Here is a 12,683-nt window from a genome sequence, read left to right as displayed (position 1 = left end):
GAGATGCTGAATAAACCCCTTAAATCTGGTTTATTCTTTTGCACAGTGTTGAAAAACAGTAAAAGAAATACTGAAATATATTTTTTCTGAAATACTGCAATATTCATCATAATAAAAACCAGAAATAGCTCAAGCTAACTGTTCATAGACAATGCATCCAAATACAAAGAGTCTTTTAGAGATAAAATCTTGGGGAATTGTCTCTATAGACAATGAATGCTCTTCTTCCTGCTTCAAGGAGTAAGAGAATATGAAAAAACCTCTTACTTTTTGCCAGCAAGGTATATATGTTTGAAAAAAAAAATCAAGTTGCTCATTTCACTTGCATTCCATTACTTCTTCAACATCTATAATTTCTTCAGTTTCTTGTTTTTTTAATAGATTCATATATTCTGTCTGTTAAAGGAAGAATATAGCATTTCATTAGTGTTTCATGCATAAGATTAGTCTCAAGGTTCTGATTTGTGAATCTCCTTTCATTCAGATTCATTATTTATAGTACAAAACCTGCAGCAGGACAATGTCAATTAGAAAACCAAAGCAGACATGTCTAGATCTTCCCTCCATATAACTCCCAAAGACGAACAAAGACTTACCAACTAAAAACCTGGATAAATCATATTTTAAAACATAGAAAAGTTAATATGATGACAGAAGAGAAAATAAAAGGATTTATAAAGGCTCGCCAGTAATTCAGTGTGTCCCTGCAGACAAATTTTTTCTTCTAGACCTACCTGCAGCCACCCTAAAGGCTTTGCAAATTGCAGCAAACTGCAACATGCTCTCTAGAAGGGCAGTTCCTGCAGTGTTTTTCTGTTTGTTCTTGCTCACAAGTCATTCCAGGGTTCCACATAAGTTAGCACCTCTCAACATTCTGCTCTACTTTCTTGCTTACCTGAGAAACTTTTACCTCCTTTAGCATCATTGCCAAATATTAGCATGGCAAAACTACTGAAGATTTCTTTGTCCCTTCTCTCCCGGCCTGATTCTGCATTATTATTGTGCCAAGAAACTTATGCTCAGCATTATTTTAGTGATACATTGTGGTTTATAGGGAGAGCAGGGTGAAACTGTATTTTCTCCAATACTCCAGGTAGACAGATGGCAATTATTTCATAATGGAAAAAGTAAAACAGACAAATTATTTGCATATGGACTTTCTTTGTCCATATCCCAAGAATAAGAAAAAGAAAGAAAATTGATTCTCACTTGTGTACATCTTTCTGACAGTTAGGTCATACCTTTGAGACTAAATTTTTAAATTTCAGAAAAATGGAAAGAAAGCATACCTGGAAGTCCATTGAAGAGAGCTCATGGAATGGTTCTCTTGGCTGTGGTATTGTAGCAGATGTTTTTTTCAAATAAGCCCTTCTACAGTGACAAAAAAGGTTTGATGAAGAAAAGACTTAGTTTGCAGACACACGAACGTGTAATATATAATAATGCTCCTGAGGTACTATTTTATTTCTCTAAGACATAAGTAGTATTCCACTAATTCAAAGGTAGCTAAAAAATTATGTAGGCTAAATACAGCGTTATAATTTTGTTGTTCAGAATTTGGATGACAATAATGTATTTTATGACTTATTTAGGTGTCACAGGAAGTTGTTTTTAAGTTTGTGAAAAGGAAATGTTGTTAAACATGGAAAAAATTTCATGAACCACCCATCTACATCTCAGGGTCTGATGGTAGGAAAGAGGTACTGATAGAAGGCCTTGTCCCAGTATTGGAAAGCACTGTGTTATATTGATCAAGTGGATAAGAAAGTTGAGAATCAGAAGTGTAGAGTACACTTCAGGAATATCCAGAGGATGATTCCTAGTATAGCTCAGTGTCAAGTTTCTCCCTCCCTTGTTTCCTTTAAAAGGAGGCCAGAAATTTTCTGTTAGGGGAAAAAGTGTCATTTCAATAAATAAATAACCAAGGCTTATAAATAAGGCTTACACTGTCATGCAGAGGAGAAGTGTGAGACCTGCTGCCAGCCCCGGTATCACAAACAGCATATATGGTGAAGTGGATGTAAGTTGTTGTGTTCCTGAAAAGCAAGCAATCATCACAGTGTTGGTTAGCATCACAGCGCACAGGTGATCGCACAGCTATGTGCAATCTGCTTTGCATCAGGGCGTTAAGCACTGTATGAAGGGATGACTTCTTTAGCTCAGCACCTCACTGCCCTGCAGCATACAAAGGAATAGAATGGCTGAGCAGCATGTGGACTGTCCACAGGAACTTGATACCTGAGAAACTGAGTCCTACAGAGTATCTAAACATCCAAGGTGGCAGAGAGCAACAGCAGGAAAAAGGAGTTTATAAAGTCAGGAGCAAAGATGAAAGAAGTAAAACAGCTGGCAACAGACCTCAAAAAAGCGTGTTTCATTCACTATCCCCCTGCAAGAAGAACTGTCTCCCAACAATGAACTCGCTACTATTAAGAGACATGGCAATTCTTCAACTCTTTGTCCTAATGAATTAATGTGCAATTATTAACGTGTTTCCATCTGTAAGCATTAAGTAAAAATTGAGGCAGACAGGTAATAACTGAACAAGGCCAAGGAAGGGATTTTTATTCTCACCAAACTCCACAGGGGTACTCCACTCTCCCCAGTTTGAGCTTACTGAACAAAAGCCCGCGTCTGTTGCTCTGATTTTGACGCTGTACCTTTTTCCTGAGCTGAAGCTTTCATATAGGTAGAAGTTATTTTCAATGATTGCTTCCTAAATGCAAAATAAGTAGAATGAGAATTTTGGTTATATTTTTACATAATTATGATAAAATGTTATGTTTTACATTTATATATTCTTTCTGTGGACAGGCTAGAGTGAAATAATAAGTAGAAAAATATCCTTTAGTATATTAGATTGTTTCATCTTAGTTCCTCTTGTTTAAACATTTTTATTAATGGGTAATATGGAGATGAAATTTGCTGTATGTTTCTCTGGCTCCTTAGACTCTGCTAAACAATGGGACTTTACGGGAAAAAAAGTCTTTAAACATCTGGCACATCATTACAGTGGATATTTTCAAAACTGAAGTAGAGTTTGATACCCAGATTACACAGAAGTAAGAAGTTGATTTTTTTTTTCTCTGCCATCTTTATATTGGCTTAATCTTTGAGATAATATTTTCTTGCCTCTTATATCTCAATCCTTTCCAGAGAGTATTAAAAAAGAAAAAAATCTCCACATTCTTTGTTACACAGAATCATGATCCATATTTTTACACATATATGAACCCGCTAGGAAGTAAAAAAGAATTTTAAATGGAAGAATTTGTGAAGTTAAATCAAAATCCATGTGTGCAAGTGTTTTTGTACCAAGTTTTATAAACAACAGTTTAAAACTTCCGATTTAGAAAACTTACCAATAATGAGCATGTGTAGTACATTGAAACAGGTTGTGTGAAACCAAACCAATTTGGTTGGAGGATGCTCAGATACAGAAGAAATTTCAATATAGCATAAATGTTAGGTTAATACTGACTTACTGTTTTAGATGTAGTTTTGCTGTTTTTCTCAGCATCAGCCTAGCAACAAGAGAAAAAATTTAGTTTTCAGGATTATTCTTTTTGTTACTATATAATAAAGGGTCTCCTCTCATGAGTGTTTGATTTTCAGAAAGAAAAATTGTATGCAATATTTTAAATGCCTTCTTTTTAAACTATGAAATTTTAGCTGTTGTTCCACTAAGCGGTTTTTCCTCTCCACTGATGCTCTGAAATATTGTACCATTTATATTTGACTGCAGAATTGAGTATGAAAGCACAAAAAAAAAAAAAAAAAAAGAAAAAGGCTCAGGTTGACAAAATGTTTACATTTTAATTGTTAAAACAAAGCAAAGTATCTAAAATTTACAAATTAACTTTGACAGTGTTTTTTCCATTTTTTCCCTGTGTATCTTTTGCATTCTTATACATTTAATTTAGCTGAGTTATGTCTCCTGTTTTATTTTTTTTTAATTCTTTACTGTAGGAAAAACAAACTTACAAATATTCCAACAAATATTTTGAACATTATTTCTGAGGAACATAATATTACTTTCCATGTTCATCCAAGCTTTCAAAAGGAGGGTATAACTGGTTGTATGGTGTTATGTGTGGAAATAGAAAAAAAGTGCTATTAAAAGTCATAATTATTCTTACCTTGCTTTCTATGACAATTTCATATTTGAAACAACTACTTTTTTTCTTAGTACTTGTGCGAGGTGGTTGCCACCAAATACTACATCTATGAGAAGCTTCTGTACAGTTCACTGAGACATTTAATGGAGGGGTGAGTTTTTCTACAATAATATAATCAGAAATACTTTTGATTAGTAACAGCTCTCTTCACTCTGCCATTTCAAAAATATAGGTAGATGTTCAAGCAACTGATTTAAAAACATGTAGTTTCAAGTTTAGCAGATTTTCTATATTGTCCCCATATTCTAAAGCAGGTCCCCCTGATTTAACATTTCAGTTAAGGAGCATGGAGCACCAGCTGCAACAGTAAGGAAAACTAGAAACACAAGCTATTTGTTACATTTTACTGAATTCAGCATATGATTTATGCAGGCTTGGTTTTATTTCTTGGATTTAAGGGTTGGGTTTTTTTTAATATGCATTCAAATTAAACAGAATTTTTTATTAAACTTCTTACATTAAAAAAAGAAAGTTTTTGCTCACAGCATAAAATCAACTGGTTGTTTTCATTATGTGGATGAACAGCATTATGAGATAATAAGACCAACATCTGGATAGTCCCACCTGGGAGTCCTTAGCTAGTCAATTCTAAAAGATGTCACCTTTCTCTCAAAGAATAGGTATTTGACTGAAATGTTCAAAATTTTCTGGCCTATGATTCCAGATTGTTTTTGTATTTCATAAGTTTTTTTTAATTCTTATACTTTAGGGCTGAGAAAAAGGGGAAAAACCCCAAACCTATTATGAGGAGCAGTATTTTTAAAATGTATGCTTTTTCCGAAGGATGAATTCTTCATTATTTTAACTGGAAATTATATCAACAAAAACCACTTACCAATTTCATATAGCATTATCGTCGTGTCATATGGCTCAACGTTTTGTCCGCTTCTGGACCCATTTACCAGGAAATAAGCATACCAATTTCCTGTTATTACATTTTGAAATCGACATCCCGTGTGCCTTCCATAGTCATCTTTGATGTAATTTTGACATTCTGTGATGTCTTTTTTCCTTTGCATGAAATATTGTATCAATATAAACTTGACAATGTCACATGCCCAACCACAAATCAAAATTCCCAGTATACAAGCAGATCTACTTACTTTGGGGGCCTCCAGTACAGGAAATATTGGGTATCTTCTGTAGCAGTCCTGCCCACATGCCAGGTGCAGTTCATGAAGGAAACGTTAAAAATGACACAGACAAAATTCTCAATGGCTGTCCCATTCATGTCTGCAAACATAGAAAGAACATCCCGTGTCAGAAAGACTGAATAACTGCTGAAATAACACAGATCTTTTAGCTACCTGCTTGGCAAATCTGACTGTATATTGTTCTGTTCTTGTAGTTTTTGCCTTACTTGAAGATGGCAATGATTTTATTTGTGCTGGGCCATGAGGATTATCTATCACTGTTCCAGAAGCCATAGATGTGACTGGTATTTAATTGAGTCTTTAATGATCAATTCAAGCATTGGGTTTTAGTGGAAGTTAATATCAGAAACCATCCCTGTGGCGTCCTTTGTTTAGATCCCTTGTTTAGCTGAGGTCCAGTCTTGGATTGCAAATTCTACAACCATGAGCACAGTGGAAAAGTTCTTTCTGCTGTGCTTAGTGTTCTGACCCTTGGTTATAAAGCACTAATAATTTAAGTGAGATGTCCACCACTTTTTTCTGCGTGACAGCTAGCTGGTTACAATCTAACCCTGAGGCTGCTTTCTGAAGCTAATCCCTTCAGAAGTGTTGCAATTTAGAAGAGAGAATGTTATATTTTTCAATTAGGAGTTGAAACTGGCTGTCAGCTCTTCCAGTACTTTCAATTCAAGGATAGGGGGAATCTTATTAACACTGAACTTGATAGAAACAGGCCTGAATATCTGTACAATTAGTGTGAAATCACGACAAAGCTGAAACAGAAGTTTATAGCTTGCTTGAGTTAAATTACAACCTGTACTTACAACCTGAATGAATTCCTTGTGTGTTTCCCCCCCTACCAAAAGGTGAGATCTTCAACAGGAAGTGATGAACATTCAGTACCTCAGCAGCTGTCATTGTGAATTGAAGGACTGGGCCACAGCTTTCCAAGATTAATCCAACAACTCATTAAATTTAAGCACTACACACACAATCTTTGCATGTACCTCTCTAGTTAGCCCTAAAACTCCACATCTGATTCTTACATCTTTGGAAATAAAGAGAAATTTTTAAAGACATTAGAAAGTTGTCCTGGATTTCTGGAAATCTTTCTCTCTTCCAAGAGGAAGATTGAAACTTTTTCAAGAGCATGGTTCAGCAGCATTTCTTCAATGGCAAAGTGTTGGCCGAAGCGTGCCCTGTCCTTTCCCATCCTTCATTGATCCTGCCTGATCTCATCCTGCCCTCCTGGCTGTGCTAATGCCACTTCTTGTGGAGCCCTGTAGTGAGTAGTTTTGAAAAAGTGATCATAATTACAACTAATGCTCCTCACAGCAGTTTTTTTTTCTTTTTGGTTGGGTTTTTTTTTTTCCATCCTCTATCAGAAATAGTGGAACAGTCTCATCTGAGATGACAGTGTGGGCTAGCAACTAAGCGAAGAGCTGTCTAAGCTATTTCTGTAGCTGTAATAAATACTGACCCATACTTAGTCACTAGAGGTATCAAAGCTCTCAGCATGGAGTTGTTTACATCCAATTTATGTGTAAGTTTATATACATTGAAGAGACTACTTTTGAGAGTTCAGTGATTATGGTACTGTGATGAGGTGATAGAGAGCTTGGATCAGTTCTCTGGTCTGCCACAGATTCACTTTATAACCCAGGGCCAACCAAGTCTGTGCACTTCACTTCTTCATTTACAAAACAAATAGAGAAATTAACTTCCCATGAAGAAATTGCTGGGTAAATGCAGCATTCTGAAGTATGATCACAGGTGCTGTGCACTGGTCTTAGGGCAATGGGCTTCCTCAAGCCTTTAGCAATGCTGTAAATCTAAAGAAAAAAGGGTTATTCTGATTTTGAATCAGTTCACAACCTGGTTCTTGTGTGGGCCAACAAGCAGTTGAAGTGTTAAACAACCAAGGAAATACTCAGGCATATCCTGAATACAAATGAGTCTCTCTATACCCGTTGCTGACTGGACCTTTTTTCCAAGGTCTTAGGACATTTTTTTTTTTTTTTAATTAATATTTCTGTGGTTATGACAAAGAAAATATAGCAAAGTATATAAATATGACCACCTTTTCTATAAGGTTTATTTTTGAGCCTACTCTATTCATGCAACACTATCAGCATTACCTTCTTTTTTTTAGCAACACCTGGAATAGAGCTCAGTCTTCATGAGATTTGTATCTCACATTATTTCAGAGAGACATCGATATTTTTCCGCCTCCAGTTTATAACGAGGACTAGCTAGTGTCTTTTTGCTTAAGCACTACTATTTGAAATTCCCCATATTTGTCACTTGAATATATTTATTTCCTTAAAAAAATTGTAGGACCATAGTCTTTTCTGTGAGCTGTGATGCAAAAGCCACTTTAGTTTTTCTGTTCTATACTCATCCTTCTGAACTGCCTCCTGTATTATTTGATGATGATGATAGTAAAATACATATGCAAGTATGTTATTATTGTCTGAAGCATCCTTTGTTTCAGACATAAATAACTTATTTTCACATATTTTACTATCTTTAGATATATTTGAAATGTTTGATATGCTTTTCATGAAAGAAGCAAGATACCTAACTGAGATGTGACAGTTATGATTCCATGCAACTGCATAACAATCCACTGTTTCAAGTACACAGAGTGCTTTTATTTATTTGTTTGTTTATTTGTTTACTTATGTCTATTTTGTCAACTTAGATTACCTCCATCTCTTGGGCAGACATCAGAAACAATGTAGGCAGCTCAGCTTCAGAAAAATATCACACAGAAGAACATTTGGCTCTGGCTCTGCAATTTGTGGTTACCAGCATTATTACCTTCATTTGTGGTTACCAGCATTACTAGCAAGGAAGAACAGGACCTCACATTTGGGGCTTGACCCCAAGAGAATTTTTACTTTTATTCAGTGATTCTTTAATTTAAAAAAAAATGCATGAACTGTTGAGTCTTAGACATAATTGACCAGATACTTTATAAAAGATGTTAAGTAATATACTTGATATTGGAAATTAAAAAAAACATCAATTAAACTATTTAAACCTTTCAACCTAACTCTGAAGATGCTGTTAGCTGTAAGGTGGAGTTTGTCTTACCTAAACTTGCTGAAAAGCTGTATAGATGCTCACAGGGGAACCAGTAATTCTATACTGCCTTAACACAGCATGGAAAAAACCCAAAAAACAGCTACTTTAGACACAGTTTATTCAATCTAGTCTAGGACAAAATAAATGAAGGCCTCACTATATTTATTTTTGCCATTCACTGAAAGTATAGCCCAGAGAAATCTCTCTAATTCTGAGCTATCCACCTTTGTCTGATAAATCCAAGAGGACTCACTGCTTTCCTTTCTTACATCATTTGGAATTCTCATGTAATTACTAAACAAAAATACTGACACTATTATTTTCTCAACTGAAAATTTATTATTGAAAAGGTCTTTTTCTCCTCATACTTATAGATGTGCAAGTATCATGTGCTGCTTCTCCTTAGAAAAGCAGTTGCAGTGGAGGAACAGTACTATTTTCCCCAGACATGTTTCAAACTTCCTTCCACATCTCAAATAGTCTCTATGCAGATTATTGATGAAAAGCTTTAGGAAAATTAAAGTATTTCTGTGTGAAGTTGTTTCCTTCCTGTACAGCACTTTATAAGGTTTCTATGAAAACTGGTTGCTGCTAGACTTGGTGCTACAGCACAAGTTGTTTCTTAGAGAAGCCTGAACCCTAACACCCTCCCACATGGGACAGTCATGTTAGGAATTCAGAAGCTGAAATCCTACTGCAGTGTCTAACCTCATCTAGGTTGATTGGAGAGGTGATTAAATGAGAATAAAACCTACAGTAACCTGCTGATTATGAGTAATGCATAACCATACATCTTATCATATTTTCATCCCACTATGATTTTTATAACCAATAAAAAGGAAGGTCTGTAACTGAAAAAAACCACCAAAACTTACACTTTATTTTTAATATGACTATTTTTTTTTTAAAGGGAAAGTCTGTGTTGAGTATAGTACATTAAACTAGACCTCTGACATTCATTTCCCAGCTTTTTCTCTGAAAGATTTCGAAAGACATTCTTGTCAGTTGGGAAATATGAAATGGAATTACTTCTTCCGTGTTGGATGGGCTATGAGGGTAAAATTATGCCTGCATTCCTGCAGCATTTTCAGGGAATTGTGTATATAAAATCTCTAAAGTATTAAAATCATGAAAGAGAAAGGACACTGAAATAATTCCATTCTACTGGCACCTAAATGCAATACTCCTAAAAGAGTTCACTGAATTTAGTGATTTTACTCTACGGATGCAAAGACCTAAAATCCAAACATTTCCAATTTGACCGTTTTCAAGGGAAAGTGACAGAGGCTCTCCAAATCTGTAATTCAGGTTTAACTTAAACAAAATACTGCTATATGGATGAGGCCAGTAACACTGGAAACTCTGCAAATTTTAACATTTAAATTTTCAGATTGTAGAAAAAATATGCCATCAAAATATTGGCTAGGACATTCATCAGAGGAAAGCAAGCATTTGCTACCAGGTAGTGTCTATCCACTCCTCGCAGTTATTTTAACATTAAAATTAGCAGAAATTACAAAACTCAGTATTTCTTTGCCTACCTTCTTTGAAGTAAAATAAAAGAGAAATAGAGGAGAAAATAGAAAAGAAAACCAGACAAAATTAAACCTACCTCCTCCTTGAAACCTTGTTTTCCTGTGGTGCTTACAGTAATGGAGAACAAAAAGAATAGAAACTATGGCTTTTCCTTGGTATATTTTTGCATGGTTTGACAATGTGATTTCATTGCCTCATTTCCCTTATCATTTTTTCCGTTACGTCATAGGGAGAAGCAGGGTCACTCCCTGTCTTGGGAGACAAATAAGTCAGAATGGAGGGATACCCTCCTCATTACTTGATTCACATAATTTTCAGTCATTTCTGTCACACATTTTTCAGATAGATGTTTGTACAGGACACCACCTGAAAGGTTGATGAACATGGCTCTTCCTTCTGGCTCAGGTGTAAGTCAGGTATCATTGCTTCAAGCCATGCCACTGTTTTCTTCTTATTGCTTAGAGATGCTGCCCTGTACAGGAGTATCAGCCCACTGCTCTGGCCTGCAGAAGAGATGCTCCCAGCTCTGCACTAGCCATCCTCATTCCCTGTAGGTGGGTAACAAACCATGTCACCAGTCTTGACAACCGTCCTGCTTTGTGTACACATTTTTCTGGGTTGGGTGAAGTCAATGCACAGATTAGGAAAAGTTTCTGCATGTATGAAATGTCCTGAGTGTACCAAGTCAATAGTATGTCACTTGTCTGTGCTGGTGTCCTGGAACTAAGAAGCACAGAACCTGCCTTTTCATGTAGTCCATGGTACAGTCTGAGTACTGAGCCCCCAGTCTTCTTCATCTTTAAATATTTTTAACAGGAAAATGAAGCCATTAAAGTAGACAGCAACATTTAAATCTGATTATTTATAATGTTCACGGAGTGTACTACTCTTTGGTGCTATATCTCACTGGAAGAGTGGTAAATCACACAAAATCTATCCTCCTTCTTTTTGTCTGTATCTTGCACATCTTCATTTCCATTAGTCTTTGTTCTTGTTGCTCTTCTGGGCAGAGGAGGAATAGGTAGGGGATGGTTCTTGAAATATTTCCTCTTCTTTAGGTCTCAATTCCTCAATTTTTCATAGGGTAAGCAGCAGAACACTATCATGTACCCTGCTATGACATTTCATTTCAGGACCTGCAGAAGTAAGGGCTTCTGATTGCTGCTCTGTAGAGGAATTGAAAGAAGTCTGCTGGAGGACTGCGATAATGCTGAAACTCTTGCAACTACTCAGTTTCTGTAATTCTTGAAACTAGACCTTGTTGTTCTATTCTCAGAACACAATTATTCTTGGAACACTGAGTTCCAGAACTAGAGAAGTTGGGTAATGGTGTAACTGCTACTGTGAGTTAGGTTACCAGAAACTGAGCTGGAATAAAAGTCTCAATTCATTTTCAAGTAATTTTTCTTAATAAATTTTTTCACATAGATTGGAAAAGTTGGAATCTTCAATATTTATACAGAGTAAACAATATTTTATCAGTTTCAGTATAGACAATTTAATTAATTGTATGCAATGTAGGACTTCATGTTTATACCCAAGATCACCTCTGCAGAGGATTTTGGGTACTACACAAGTATCCCATTTTGTCAATTAGACCTAGACATGGATGATTTCACAAAGCCAGACAAGCTGATGATGCAGTTCTCCTTAGCTGCTCTTCAGTCTGAAGGATGATTTGATCTGATTTAGTTTGATTTGCTTAATGAAAGGGAGGGGATTTGTATGGCAGAGTAGTCTAAAGGCATCCTTTTCAAGACCAGCACATATTACCACAGACTCTTTGGGTTGATCTGTATCAATCAATCAATTCTTAAAACCAGAATAATTGTACAACTTTTATATGAATAACTTTGTAGCCTTTAATTTAAAAGATAGGAATTCCACAATTTGCATTTAGTCTTCCTCATAGCTAATGCCAAGAGTGAACATTGCAGTTATAGTAATGAAGAAGTTAACAATCAAAAGAGAATCTTTCACTCATTTCTGATTTTCTTGTTCTGGTTTAATCTGTTTTATACCAGTCACCTTTTATGTAAGGTGTCAAGAAACAGGAAGGAAAATATAAGCAGAAGTTTGCTTACAGGTATGAATTTGCTTAGGTATGAATTTGTTTATAAGAGGGCAGACCTCCAAACACAGCATGTCTCAGTATAGGGCTATCCAGTAGGTACACTTGGCAGTTCTGTTTGGATATTACAATACCTGAAAGCTGAATTGAAGCTCAGGTCCTCATTGTATGGTGATGACTCATCCAGACACTTGTTTCAGTTTACAAGTATTAATTTTCCTCCTTATTTCCTTTACTTTCATGATCTAGCTTGTTTGTACCTGATCCTGGGCTACCATCAAGTGGCCACTTTGAGAATCTTCCCGAGTAACAGAAACAACAGCTGATCACTCACTGGGTCTGGAAAGCAGCAAGATATTGCCTGCACACAAGATGAAGGCCACTTGGATATTTCTGAGGGCATAATTTGGCTTCTTGATGGCACTCAGTCATCCCTTGTTTGGACATTCTGTTCTTTGGTTTGTGTCTGTTTTATTCTGCTTTGATTCTCTCCCCTTGCAAATACTGAAAAAACACACCGTAATTTCAGAAGGAAATTTTTTCTATGAGTAGCAGCTTTGGGTCATTCCATGCATTAAACTCTAAAACACATTTCGACCCATACATTTCAAACTCAGTTTCAAATCATCCCCATGTAAATCCCTTTTGTAAGCTCTCTGATATGGTCCCCATCAA

The 12,683-nt window shown here is 35.9% G+C and overlaps 1 protein-coding gene across 1 annotated transcript; it reads right to left on the bottom strand.

Moving 5' to 3' along the window:
* Positions 1 to 61: 61 nt before the first annotated feature.
* LOC310906294 (granulocyte-macrophage colony-stimulating factor receptor subunit alpha-like) lies at positions 62 to 10,062 on the bottom strand. The gene is made up of 9 exons (XM_083855456.1): positions 10,014 to 10,062; positions 5,282 to 5,411; positions 5,014 to 5,189; positions 4,140 to 4,279; positions 3,486 to 3,524; positions 2,575 to 2,716; positions 1,946 to 2,036; positions 1,290 to 1,371; positions 62 to 396 (listed from the first exon to the last, which is right to left on the bottom strand). The coding sequence occupies exons 2-9, from the start codon at positions 5,407 to 5,409 to the stop codon at positions 319 to 321; spliced, it is 876 nt and encodes a 291-aa protein (XP_083711582.1). The 5' UTR covers positions 5,410 to 5,411; positions 10,014 to 10,062; the 3' UTR covers positions 62 to 318.
* Positions 10,063 to 12,683: the final 2,621 nt, after the last annotated feature.

This window comes from Zosterops lateralis (assembly GCF_965231275.1).
Source record: "Zosterops lateralis genome assembly, chromosome: 2".
NCBI classification, from domain to species: domain Eukaryota; kingdom Metazoa; phylum Chordata; class Aves; order Passeriformes; family Zosteropidae; genus Zosterops; species Zosterops lateralis.
The sequence above is the reverse complement of the archived record's forward strand: the minus strand, read 5'-3'. Positions and strand labels throughout refer to the sequence as shown.

Excerpts from the sequence above, each read along its gene's own strand:
- LOC310906294 (XM_083855456.1), bottom strand. The coding sequence starts at position 5,409 with ATGAATGGGACAGCCATTGAGAATTTTGTCTGTGTCATTTTTAACGTT. Across the intron at positions 4,280-5,013 it reads GATAATGCTATATGAAATTG|AAAAACTCACCCCTCCATTA; the intron begins GTAAGTGGTTTT and ends ATATTATTGTAG. Across the intron at positions 2,717-3,485 it reads GCAAAACTACATCTAAAACA|GAAGCAATCATTGAAAATAA; the intron begins GTAAGTCAGTAT and ends TTTTGCATTTAG.